Raw genomic sequence first — 14145 nt, forward strand, 5'->3', positions numbered from 1 at the left:
CCTCTCCTCCAATTTCTTTCTTTTTTTAATTTTATTTTATTTTAATTAGGTATTTTCTTCATTTACATTTCCAAAAGTCCCCCATACCCTCCCACTCCCACTCCCCTACCCACCCACTCCCACTTCTTGGCCCTGGCGTTCCCCTGTACTGAGGCATATAAAAGTTTGCACGACCAATGGGCCTCTCTTTCCACTGATGGCTGACTAGGCCATCTTCTGATACATATGCAGCTAGAGACACGAGCTCCAGGGGGGTACTGGTTAGTTCATATTGTTGTTCCACCTATAGGGTTGCAGATCCCTTTAGCTCCTTGGGTACTTTCTCTAGCTCCTCCATTGGGGGCCCTGTGATCCATCCAATAGCTGACTGNGAGCATCCACTTCTGTGTTTTCTAGGCCCCAGCATGGCCTCACAAGAGACAGCTATATCAGGGTCCTTTCAGCAAAATCTTGCTGGTGTATGCAATGGTGTCAGCGTTTGGAGGCTGATTATGGGATGGATCCCTGGATATGGCAGTCTCTAGATGGTCCATCCTTTCGTCTCAGCTCCAAACTTTGTCTCTGTAACTCCTTCCATTCCAATTTCTTTAGAGGGGAAAGTGTGCATATGCACAGGGTAGGATGGTAAGGAGTGAGAATTAATATCTTCTGGATACAAATTGTGTTCATCACATCCAGTGAGTACCCTGCAATGGCTAACTGTTCTGTAGATAGTGAGATACCATCTAAGAGAGTCTCAGTTTCTCCAAGATGCTGCTGAAGTAAACTGTTCTTTAGTGCAGTTGTCTTCTCTGTCTGGGCATACCTGATGACTTCCTGTGCTGTCCTCACACATACACATTTGTCATTAAATGTCAGTTTTGCTTACTAAGAAGTTTCCTGTGCTTTCTCAGTTACTCATTATTGTTGTGGTGTTGTGCATTTGTTATTCTTTTATTAGCAGCCTAGTAGGATAAATACAGGTTTATACAACCTACCATTTTGACTCAGGAGTCATTACACAATTACTTGTGAACCAACCCTGTCATTGGAGCTTTAAGAACAAGCACACACTTGATGAGGTTGCTCCCTGCAGAGAAGAAACAAGCCAGTGGCTTTTCTGCTGCCCCTTTGCCTTGGAGTCTTTAAACATTTTTTGATTGAATCAATTGTGAGGTCATTTTGTGTGTGTGTGTGTGTGTGTGTGTGTGTGTGTGTGTACAGTTTTCTAATTTAATATCACCTTGCCTCATCTATTTCTAACCTTTCCTTCTATAAAATAAATCTTGATTCATGTTTGCAATCTAAGAATTTTGCCAAGTAAGAGGAAAACATGTCTGAGATCTTAGTTGGTAGAATAACATTCCATTTTTAAACTTATGGGTTGACCTGATTATTTTTTATCATTGAGTTTTCTCTGTTGTTTCATTGGTCAGTCAACCTAAAATCAATCAGTTGGCATTATCTGGGTTAGAGAAGGAAATGTTCTTGATTTACTAAGGGAGAGAAGGTGTCTACCTCCGACACACTGCAGGAATTTCAGAAGTACTGGCTGAACTCCCATACCTTAGGCTAGGGGAACACTGAAGAAGAGGGGTAGAAGGATAATTAGGGCCAGAAGTCAGAGAGGTTTGCTATGAGATTGTGTCTCCTAGAAGCTCCATCCATAAAGTCTCACCAACATGGTTACCCAAACAGGAGCTGAACGATAACAATGGACACACCAAAGTGGATGGGAAAGCCCATGATGTCTCAACTCTACACGAAGAACTACAGGCAACTGAGGAAAGACAGGAGTGGGAGAGGTGGTCTTCCCTGATAAAGAGCACACTAACTGGCTGCCCATTGCCAAACGGTCAGCCCTGAAAACATACATACAGGTAGCATTATCCAGACTGAGCAGGCTATATTTAAGAACATATGTGTGTGTGTGTGTAGGTACATATACATATATGCATACAATAACAATTAGTAATAAAAAGAGACCATGAATCTGAAGAGGAGTTGGAAGAGGTATGTGGGAGGGTGTGGAGGCAGGAAAGAGGAGGAATGTTGTAACTCTATTATAATCTAAAATATAAAATTTAAGAAAAATAATGATTGCTGAATAAATGATAGCACCCACTGTCCTTTTTAAAGCATAGCCCATAAAAACCTTCAAATGTTATCTATGAAGGGCAGCATCATGCTCACACTACCCATGAAGGGCAGCAACACGTGCACCTCCATTTTTACTCACAGCAACAACTTCTTACCATTTTCTTTCCTGAAGAATCTGCTATTCTTTCAGGAAATGAAGTTGAATGGCTGCATTGTAAACTTTGGGCGATAAAACTGAAAGTTGTTAAATTAGTGCAAAAATAACTCTTAATGGAATGTCAAATAAAGGGATTTTATAGGTGTGACGGTAGTAAAGATCAAATTAAACATCAGGAAGAATGACCCAGTGGCCAGGAGCACTGCCTGCACTTCCAGAGGGCAGCACCCATGTACTTTTCCCCTGCCCCTAGGTGGCAGCTCATTACCATCTGTAATCCAGTCTCAGGGGATCTGATGCCCTCTTCTGACCTCCATGGGCCCCCAGACATGCACATGGTACAGACATGTGAGCAACACCCCCCCCCCCAACCTCCCGGAGGTTCTTGAATTTGTAGTTTCCTATTACTAAAATTACTTCACCCACCACACATATCCATCAATGCTCCTTGAAAATATAGAGCTTGTTGATGTAGCATTCAGTCATTCTTCTGCTGGAAGCCATCAGGGGTGACTTTCTCCTTTGAATTTATTATTTATGGATACATGCATAAATATGCACACAACTTCTCATTGTCATATTGAAGTCATATGAGTTTTCAGCAGTTAAATAAGGATAACCCAAATCCGCACATTAGGTCCATTCTTAAGGATTTAGCAGTGTAGTGACCACTGTTTTGTTACATGTAACTAGACAAGAAAGGTGACAAGTTACAAAAGCAATCCATAAAACACGAGTATCCCTTTCTTCACTTTGCTAATTTTTCTGGGTGATGCGATTGCTCTTTCTTATTCTACACCCTATTTTACCTTTCTCCTTTTCAATAGCACGTCATTGACGCACATGACATGAAATGCGTGGAACTGAGGGAACCCAAGCAGTTTGTGCTCTTTGGTTTCCAAATCTTAATGCTTAAATTATAAAATATTCTGAGTTCTTCAGATAGGCAATGAGTGCTAGAGAGACAAAGTTAGGCATCGAGGCTGTGTCTGGGCTTGGGGCTGCGTCACTATTGGGAAGGCCATAGCCATAGTGGCATCCTGACTCCTGACATGTGGACCACACCAGTGAGGGGCTGAGCTAGTGGGGAGCTCTGTTCTTCCTGACCCACCATTTGGAGGCCTGCCTTGGACACAACGATATTTCACAGGCTTGAATTGCTTCAGAACTTCTACTTTAGTCTACTATGGAGAGAGCCTTTCTTAAAGTCTTTCATCTCACTAGAGGAAATAAAGTGCCAAGAAGAGATAAGCATCAGATATCTCCATCCATGACCGGTTATCTCTCTACCATCCATCCATCCATCCATCCATCCATCCATCCATCCATCCATCCATCCATCCTTCTGTCTGTCTTAGCAATAAATGAAGGTACCCAACCTTTTTTTTTTTTTTTTTTTGGATGGGAAATACGTTATAAAACAGTGAAGAGAGGAGAGTAAGACAGCACCGGAATAAATCTTAGCAAGGAAAGCAGGACAGGAAAAGGGGGCCGGAGACAGGAGGGGCAGGGCCAGGACTCAGAGTTCATCCCTTTAGAGTGACAAGTGCCTTCCTGTCCCATCACACTTTGTTTCACCACGACTCTGTGATGTAAACAAGATAGAACCTCCATTCATGCAGAACAACAGAGACCAAAAAAGATGTCACTTGTCGTCACAGAGACAGTATACAGCTTCAATGTGACATTTATCTCTTTACTTTTATTAGTTGTCACTTGCCTGATTCTTCATCCTCTTTGATTTTTTTAATTATGGTACAGATGTCAGTTCCAAAGACTGTTTTACAAACTTTTACAGCACACTACAAATTACATTATGATGTTCAGATGTTTAATATTCAAGGATGATGACACAATTTTAATAGTTTTCATCCAGTTTAGCAATACACAAAAGTCACATTACATTGACTACATGGATAAAACTGCTGCCAAAACCACTGCTTTATTATGTACGAAGTCTTTCAAAAATCTACTTTAACCATCTACAAAGCTGTTATAATAATTTTTCAAAGTTACAGTGTTATGTATTATGTTCATTTCAATGGAAAACATGTCGTGTTTCTCTTCTTGTCATTTAAAAAAATAGTCCTGACCTTTGCTCAAAATAACTTTCCATACAAATGATATTAGCTATGAGGATATCATTACAGTTCATGTCCACTGCCGAAAGTAGAGTTTTCAGAAAGTTCAGAACTAAAGAAGGCAAGCTGTCGCTTGAGCTGCCTTTTCTCCCCCGGCTGCTCACACAATTTGACATCAACGTTGGCATCGCTGAATGAGTCTCCTTTGGTTTCCTCCACTGGACGCTGTGATCGTGATAACTTTGCTCTCTTCTGCATCATTGAAATCCCAGAATTTCCAGGCTTCCGTGCTGGGGAGAAGGTTTCTTTTACTATGCAATAACAAACCGCAGACAAAAAATTCTTTTTGAAGTTTTCATTCATAAATGCATACACAAAGGGATTACAGATGGAGTTGAAAAAGCCAATTGTTTGTGCGACAGCAAAAACCATCTTGATTGTGACATCATCATACTCTTTTTCAAAGTTACCTGAAATAGAATGATATTTTAGAATGCTGATTGACTGTATCAAGAAAATTAAAAACCACTTAGCATGTGACATATAAATGTCTGAAGACAATTTGGGGCAGGAATCTGATTATCCAGAAACAAACAACCTTTGTGGTGACCTTTCTTACCTACACAGTGTGGCGTCCAGTGTGTGTTACTGGACTCACAGCTTTTCAACTAAATAATTCAAGTGTCATGTAAACTAAAAGCAGCAGGAGTGGCCTTTCAAATATTCACCCACATTGCAGAAAACACAATCATATGGAAATCCATGTGAACTCCTAGCTTACCATCCTGAGGCACCAACTGAAATCCTAGGTATTATTAATTAATAAGGTGGGAGTCGAGGTTGTAAAAAGATACCACATTGCATGCCCCCCCTTAGGAATAATGTAAGATTGTGAGAGCTTTTCTTTATTGTGTATGGCATCTAAATTACGCTTATGTACCCAAGTGTTCTTATCACACACAATCACCCATCCCACAGAAGGTTGGCGCTGCTTTAGCAGGAAAGAACCAGACTCAAGGCCTGGTATTTGATTAACAGCAGGGGTTAACAGTCGTGCCTGTCTGCTCGAGCAGGAAATGGCCTGGAGAGTCGGAGAGTCGTCAAATGAGAAGGCCAGGTACTCACTGTACTCAACCATCATGTGAACAACATGGAAAGGTGCCCAGCACACAGCGAAGAGAGCCACCACTGTCACCATCATAACGACAGCCCGCTTCTTCTTCCTAGACCCGCAAGAGGGCATTGTGTTGGTTCACTTTCCCATGGAAATGTGTTAAACAGCAAGACTGGAATAAAAGCTGAGCTTAGCCCACTCCAACATAGTAGCATCGCCTTTTCCAGTTTGTTTCACCCCTATCTTCACAGTCTTCATGCAATAAGCATGCTTGTGACCTGTGCACATTGTGGGCCTGGTTTCACTAGGTTACTGATGTGGATTATATCATTAATATTCAAGCAAATCAATGGGCCAATGCAGAGATGGAGGCACAGAGAAGGTTTCATGATTTGCAGGCAGATGGATGTATTTGGGTTTGAATTTAGGAGTCTAAATTGAGTGACTTTAATTCTCTGTATATTGAAAATCATTCATGTCTGTGACAGCAAAAGATCAGTATTTATGAAATACAGTAAACTTCAAGGGTGGAATTAAAAATCTAGTTTACCAGGAATTCAAACTTATTTCTTTATTCTTCTTATAAGGTGGACTTATACTAGAACTATATGCTTTATATTTTACAAGTTCATATCTGGCACCTCTCTTTTCAAGTCAATAGCTTCCTTTCCTCCCCGACCACCACCCTCCCCCCCGAAAGGGATAATTAATTTAATAAAAATACCCATGGTGATGAAGTCTTGGGACTCTCATAAAGGGGCCCATCTGTATACAAATGGCTCACTAGAGGGCGCTGCACAGTCGTGATTCAACTAAACCCCATCAAATCCCTGGAAGGCTGAACTGGAGGCCTTAACTTGCTTCTACTTGAATGTTTAATAAAGACTATAAAATCCATCTTCTATATAGTGTTTTTTTAAGTGTATACTAATGAATAAAGTCAGAAAGATAGCTGCTTTGTTAAAATAAATTTTCAACAGTAATCATTTAATATACATAATATGCTCTGGTTTAGAAAGATTTTATTATACATTCCATCTCATGTATATTATTAGCACCAGCCCTGAGTAGCAGGAAGTAGGGATGCTATAGTAAGAATAACTTGGTTACAAGAACCATTATGTAACTTTGTATATATGAAGAAACGGGTGTGTGTGTGTGTGGGGGGGGGAGCAAAGATGTGGATCTGTGTCACATGGTCAGCAAAGTGACAGGGAGAAGAGACCCCATTAGACCACAGAGTTGTGACACTGGTCCACCATTCTTCCTGCAGATTATATTTGTATAGAGATGGAAATGTAACCAGTATCTTACCTCTCTTCATAACCCCAACTTCACTTCTGATTTAAGGACTAACAATTTAGACCTAACTTTCTGCCACACGTTAAATTGCAAACAGCTTCAAGGGTTTAAATACTCTCAACTGAGGCTACTTTGACTAAATTACCCAAGAGTTCTGGCATCCTTGCAACTCTGTCCCTTCTAGGACGACGGACTAAGCCATTTTACACAGAGGTGAGCAAACAGACCTGGCTATTTTGGACATTTCTTTCCCGTGGATAGTCTGAAGTGCTGAGCTGTCTCCAACTCTCTTCTTGATCCACAGTTCATAGCCAATCTTGCTGTAGAGGACAAGCATCACCACAAGCGGCAGGAGGAAGAGGATAACGAGGATGAAGGTGGTGTAGATTCTCTGGTGCACGGGGCTGGCCCACTCTTCCAAGCAGCAGACATGTTCTTTCTCATAGAGGAAGTCATACTTAATCTTTATGGCAAGGACAAGTGGGTTACAAGAGCCAGCAGTCAACACCAGAAGCAGCAAGTGTCATTGCAGACCACCCTCTGGAAGGCTCCACATCTGTCACCGACTATTTCAAACGTGAATCACTGTTTTGTTGCTATGTTGCAGTAAAGTGCAGCTTTCCACTCACCTGCTTAGGTTTTTTGAGAACTTTCAGCTTTTAGATTTGAAATAAGATTTTGAAATAAGCCTGTGCACACTTCTTTCATTTCTGACCTTTCTCAACCTTTAGTTCTGCTTCTTACATCTTGGCAATGGGCTGAAAGAGCTCACTCATCGCGCTGACTGTTGATAATGCCATACACTCTCTGCTGTCTGCTTTAATACTAATTAAACTAATATATTTTGCTTTCTCACTTGTTGAAAAAGACAGACTTGGAGAGGACCCAGACTTCCTTTAAGTATGAGATGCTAATAGAGGCATTAAAAAGGCAACTGGTAGCCTTTAAATTCTAAGGCAAATGGGAAATGAGATCCAAACTATGGCCAACCTGAAATAATCCACATGACCTTTGTTAGCTCATTTATTAGAACTATTCCTGACAGACTCCGTTTTAAGCTCAAACATTATTAGCAACAACAGTAAGTGGTGTGACTCATTTCTAGGTCTCACTGCACCCTGAAAGCATATCCAAAGGTCCCATCACTCGGCAACAGGAATGGAAACGTGAGATTTGACCAGGAGTGCTGTCCTCCATGTAGGCTGGAGCTTTTCAGGTGACTACTCAGGGTTTGAACATAGCTTTGCTTATGTTTATGTGCTTATGTGAAAATTCCATCACAACCTTCAGTGGCAATTGAAAAGGCAAGAAACTCCAGGTTCTGGTCTAGGTGCTACTAGCAAAACTAACTGGTAGTGACATAACCCACCGAAAAGCTATTTCAAGATCTGCACTTCCCGTGAAGAGCAGTAAAACCACAGCCATACAAGAAGGCTCCATACAAGAAGGCCCTACAATGACCATAGGGGGACCCAGAGTAACAAAGCCCCATGCTAGTCTCCAATGGGTTCACATAGCTCTGGGGACGAGCAAATCTCTAGGTGTACTCTAATTCAGAGGTTCTCTCCCTAACCTCTCACATGTGGTACATCCCTAGCAACATATTCTGCATTTCTAAACAAACATTTCTCTATAATTTTACTGTTTAGGGTTGAGAAGGGTGTCTTCTGGGTCTATGGTGCCTCTTCTATATCACTACTATGTTTCTCCTTAGGTATGAGTCACATTTCTTCTCCGTACAAGTCTTACTGTGGGCATCAAGGAAAGAGACAATTTGTCACTGATACTAGTGAAGTCCCCTTGATTGATGTGGCAACAACTCATGGGGAAGCTTTCTGCTTTTCCCAGTGTTGGATGTATTTGTGCATAGTGTAAAGGCCGAGTATAGGGGAAATGATACTATGACACGTTCTGGGAGGGGACATAAGTATGACAGTGTTCATTTAATCACTTTTCTTCTCCATCCCCCTGAGAACTGAGAATTAAGCCACACCCGAGAGAACCGAGGAACCAGAGAGAGCACATTGAGAAATGCCAGTGGCCGAGCCTCAAGTCCCATCACCCGAGCGAGAGACTCAGGTCCCTGTGTGCTTGAGCACACATTAATAGTGCTTAGCAATGAGGTGACTATGGGATGCACGCTGATACAGGACAAGAAGCAAACGTGATTGACTGACCAGACAGTGGGCGTGGTTTCATCAATTAGAATGCACAATAGACATTTGCTACCAATGAGCCATGAATTTAAGGTATATTTAAAAAGTATTCCCTGGAGTAATGTTTCTTTTAATTGCCATATCTATTTGTTTTCTGTGGCAAAGAAATCCAGAGGAATTAGTATAATAAGGCTTTTGGTATACTTTGTTTTTAATTAGAAATATTTTTGATAAGTCATTTTATGTCCTATTAACTTTATTACCTATGACTATGAAAAGGAAATAAAATTAATTAATATTTAGAGGATTAAAAAGTAGAAAAGAATATATCATTTTATAAATTTGGTTATGGGCTATGGGAGAAATGCCCTGTTGCTTTTTAAGATTGTTGTCTTAAAAATGTGTTGGACTACAGAAGATGGGTCAAACCAACACTGATCTTCCTTTACTGTGAATCCTCACACATGGCTGAACCTATCAGACAAAGGTGGAGAAAGGAGAGAGATTGGATAAGATGCTCTCTGAATGTGTTTCCTGCTCAAGCCTCCATTTACCAATGAAGACAAGGCTGGCAAGTAAGGCCTTATGAAAGAGAATCAACTCATCTATTACAATTTGTTGCATGAATTAACATTAAAAGAAGATATAGAGAAGGAAGGGAAAGTAGAATAGTTAAGGATGTGCAGGAGAATCAAATGGGTAGTGCAGGGAGTGGTAAGGAATATGGGCAGAGACAGGTAAAATTAATGGCTACTCAAGGGGGTGTATGGAACAATACAGTAGCTGCTTTCTTAAGTTATATACATATATGAAGGTGACCCAACTGAAATCACCAAATGACAGGGGAGCCAGCAGTAACTGGACATCCCTCATCACCACATGAAGCTTCCAGTTCTTGGAATGGGCTATATCTAAACACATTGTTAGCCAAAGGGGCCCAGGGGAGCCTCCAAATAACTCAGGATGTTACAAAGTCTCTGTGTTTCTCTCCACATATTGATGGCAAGGCTGTATTGCCGAAAATAACATATACACAACCCACTGAGCTCTGAGAAGTCGAGCTGTGCCTGCCTAGAGCCTTCACCCCTACTGACTAGAGCTCTTGGTACCAGAAGCTACTCTATGCGCTACCAAAGGAGAAACAGAAACTCCAACCCAGCTATAAGCTTTTTGATCCACAGTGATGTCCTGCCTGCAAGATACACTAGGGCAATGATGGCACGAAGCCTGTGTGAGTAACCAGCTAATATCTGTGTTGACATAAGGCCACTCTATGAGACAGACTCCATACTCAACACTATTTAGGTGACCAAGAACCTGAGAGTAGATAGCTTGGGAACCTGGGAGGGGGGGACAAATGCTACTGTTCTATAAAAGGAACAGAGCAATAAAATGACTCTTAATGACATTCTGCTGTGCTCAGAGCTCAGTGCATTGCTGAGCGATCATCATAGAAGCTTCCCCTGCAACAGATGAGAACAAATACCGAGGCCCACAGCCAGACATTGTGCAGAGAGGAAAAGACCTCAGAGCACTCAGTCCTAAACAGCGTGTCTCCATCAAATCGCTCCCTCACAACTCAGAGAACCCTATGGGTTGGGGAACAGAAAGAGTAGAAGAGCCAGAGGGGGTGGAAGACCAAGGAAAGGAGACCTTCTAAACTACAGCAGGACAGATACACATATGAACTCACAGAGACCGAGGCTTGTTCAGGGCTTGCGCAGGGCTGGACCAGTTTGGTGTTCTGGACCTGAAAGGAGAAGTGGATACAGGCCCACCCCTAACCCAGAAGCTACTCTCAATTAATAACCACTTGTAAGTGAAAAATTAGGTTTTTTCCCATAAGGGAGTCGCAATGGGGGAAACAAAGAACTCTCAAGGATAGAGTGGCCAGCAGGAGTTGGCAGACAGAAATTCAATTCAATAGCATATTTAGAGGTTTCATGTCTCATAACATCCTATCAGGGTGTGTGTGTGTGTGTGTGTGTGTGTGTGTATGTATGTATGTATGTATTATGTATATTTATATCATACAGGTTTTGCTTATCTATTATGCCTTCTGCTTTTGTGTTTTTATGAGATTTCCGAATGTGTGAACAAGTGGGGTTTTGCATCTGCATCTGTTTCCTGTGCCTTTTCTTTCTGTTTTGCCCTTCTTTGAATTGTTGGGTTTTGTCTACCTTCTTATATTTTATTATTATTATTCCTTAGATGCCTGTTTATTTCTAATGAGGCAGAAAGGGGTGGATCCGGGAGGAGAAGAGGGAGAAAAAACTGTAATCATTATATATTCTATGAAAAAAATCTATTTTTAATAAAAGAAAAAATACAGAGTAGTCAGTGGATTCTTAATTATATCAAAACATTAGAGCAGTTGTGAAGCAGCATGTTCAACTTATAGGAAAATAGATAAAGTAAACTTGGATTAATTTTCAAAATGTTAAGCACCAAGGTCTTAGCAAAAATAATATCTAGAAGAATTAGATGAAATGGGAAAAGCTATTTTATCTCATTTGAAAGATTTCCAGTGAAGGAAGTGAGGTCACATAGACTTGTTGAAGTGCTCTTGAGACGGGGGATCATTACAGATGAGGGATACGGAGAAGTATCTCAGTAGTATAAAAAGCCACACCACCCCGAATACCTCGAGGCGTTGTACGTGCCACATGGGTGATCCTACGATGATGGCTGCCAACCAGACCACACCTGTAAAAATGCAATAATCATCAGAATGCAGTACAGTGGAGACATGCTTCACCTACCACTGAAGTGGTTCTCCATCTTCAGTGTTCCCTATGATACAATACAGCTAAAATTTTGTAACAGAAATGCTGTTTATGTTATTTCACATGGCATATTAGTTAAATTTGATACCTTTGATGATCCTATCAGCTGTACACTATACATTGGATTTTTAGAAATTCAGACCATTGTGAAGCATCTTAAGATTTTTGAGGACTCAATGATAATTACTAAAAAAAAAATACCATTTTATTTTGAGATATGTTGTATTCATCATGTCTTACTGAGTCAGGGACAGTGATGGCAAGCTAAGCATCTAGAATTGCCTAAAGAGAGTGGAGTGTGCTCTCAGGCACATGCAAGCTCTATGCGAATAATTGGGAGCCCACCTCAGCACAGCACTCTTGCTCTCTGCTTCCCTCAAAGCAGAGTTCCTGCTCTGTATCAGGATTTTCTTGCTCTTGTATACTCAGAGCCTTCTCATCTTAGGGTCAGATGAATGTTAGTGTGGAAATGCCATAGGTAGGTACCACTCATTAGCTAAATGTTGACGTAAACTGTGGAATACATTACCCACAATAATATATTTAAGTGTTAAGGTAGAACCAAAGGAGAGGTGATATAGGGTAGATACAGAGAGGACCAATCTCCTCAAGTTATACAGGAATGCTTACACATAAAGGCCAAACCATACTTCAGCTTACAAATATGATGTTGCCCTATACTGAAGAATGCCATTAATACTGCAGGAGGGCACACTGAGAGCCTCACCTACTGTTACAATTGGAGTATTAAATGCCTTCACAGTCTTGAACAATAGTCCATGGGCTTTGTCCACTGATGAATTCGTAGATGAATGGACTACTAGGAAATGGAGCCTGATTGGGAGAAGTAGGTTACTGGCATAGGACTTGTTCCAGATAGCTTCTGTCTATGTACATGCGTGTGACCTGCAATGAGGCAAGCTACTGCTCTACCAATGGTCATGTCACAGTGTTCTGCTTTCTTGCCCAAAGGCCCGGAAGTAACAGAGCCAAGTAACCACAGACTGGAATCTCTGAAGTCATATGTAAACACAAATCCTTGCACTTCCAAATTGTCAGTATCAGATATTTTTGTCGAGTGACAAATAGTGACTCGCATACCCAAGATTGTGAAAGCCCTTCGGGTGGTGTACTGCCACTTCATTTTAAAAGGATGGACGAGTCCTTGGTGCCTCTCAACAGCAATGCAAGTCATGGTGAGGATTTCCGTCACAACAGCAGTGGACTGGACGAAGGGCACCATCTTGCAGATGAAGGCACCTGCGGCGAGGGAGCAAACCACATCATACAAAAGCTACATTGTAAAAGTCTTACCTGAATCTTTGTAAGAGTTACAAATCATTAACCGCGAGCTGCTGCTCAGACGCTTCATGATGATAACCGCGCCATAGATGCAAACTAGTGAACGAACTCTAGTCTCTTCAACTAGTTTTATGTTCTCAGGGGCCATGGCATTGAACATAAGATAATGGGAGATACAAATCGGTACCAGGTAGGGTAAGACGGTGTATGTGTAAAGTGGCACACATCCCTAGATCTAGTGTATAGGAGACTGGGGCAGGACTGTCTAGAGAATCTGAGTCCAGTGTGGGACACGTAGCAAAACCATGACTCAAAAGCCATTAACAGAAAAGGCCGTGAGACTAATGTTTGCAGAAGAACAAAGTTGGAATGAAATGGTCAACTGGAAAATAATCTACAAAATAACTTTTGATCTTTCTTTTCATTTGGCTTTGTGTGAAGTCATAACAAAGGAGTAATTCTCATCAAAATTCAGGTTATTAATCTTTCCCTCCTCTGTGCAAGTCTCTCTCTCTCTCTTTCTCTCTGTGTGTGTGTGTGTGTGTGTGTGTGTGTGAGAGAGAGAGAGAGAGAGAGAGAGAGAGAGAGAGAGATGTACAAGCATGCGTGTTTCCACATGTGTGGATGCACATGGGTCATGGAGTCCATGCAGAGGTCAGAGGACAGCCTTGGGTGCTGGCTCCTAAAGTCCACCTTGAGGTAGGGTCTCTGCATTGCTCACCACTGTTTATGTTATTCTGCCTGGCACACAGGCTCCTGGGATTCTTCTTTCCGTATCTCCCATTTTCCCATAAGAGCATCAGGCTATTGTCACTGAATCCTGGCTTATGGGTTCTGGGGATTCAAACCAAGGCCTCATACTTGTGCAGCAAGTACTGTAACCCACTGAGCCCTCTCACCAGTCCAATACACAGGCTTCTTTTTTCATTTTTTATTCTTCTTAGTTATCTATCCAACTTGATATATATATTAAACCATTGGCCATTATAACGACTTTGAGTTCTATACAAGGCTGTCTTTTTTATAGTTTTTTATAATTGAAAATATATTTTTTCATACAGTATTGAGATTATGGCTTCCCTTCTTGTCTTAGTCAGGGTTTCTATTCCTGCACAAACATCATGACCAAGAAGCAAGTTGGGGAGGAAAGGGTTTATTCGGCTTACAC

At 41.3% G+C, this 14145-nt stretch overlaps 1 protein-coding gene across 2 annotated transcripts in view; it reads right to left on the reverse strand.

Moving 5' to 3' along the window:
- Nucleotides 1-3918: 3918 nt before the first annotated feature.
- The window catches only part of Qrfpr (pyroglutamylated RFamide peptide receptor), a 41541-nt gene continuing 31314 nt past the window's right edge, over nucleotides 3919-14145 (reverse strand). The window contains exons 2-7 of one of the 2 annotated variants that reach the window (XM_029475334.1): nucleotides 12777-12935; nucleotides 11534-11595; nucleotides 10583-10639; nucleotides 6961-7196; nucleotides 5443-5540; nucleotides 3962-4787 (exon numbers count right to left, since the gene is read on the reverse strand). In XM_029475334.1, the coding sequence (XP_029331194.1) occupies nucleotides 4381-4787; nucleotides 5443-5540; nucleotides 6961-7196; nucleotides 10583-10639; nucleotides 11534-11595; nucleotides 12777-12935 (1019 nt within the window). In that variant the 3' untranslated portion in view covers nucleotides 3962-4380. Of the gene's footprint in view, nucleotides 4788-5442; nucleotides 5541-6960; nucleotides 7197-10582; nucleotides 10640-11533; nucleotides 11596-12776; nucleotides 12936-14145 lie in introns of both variants that reach the window. The other variant, XM_021158460.1, reaches the window with a different exon arrangement.

Source organism: Mus caroli, chromosome 3 (genome assembly GCF_900094665.2).
Source record: "Mus caroli chromosome 3, CAROLI_EIJ_v1.1, whole genome shotgun sequence".
NCBI lineage: Eukaryota > Metazoa > Chordata > Mammalia > Rodentia > Muridae > Mus > Mus caroli.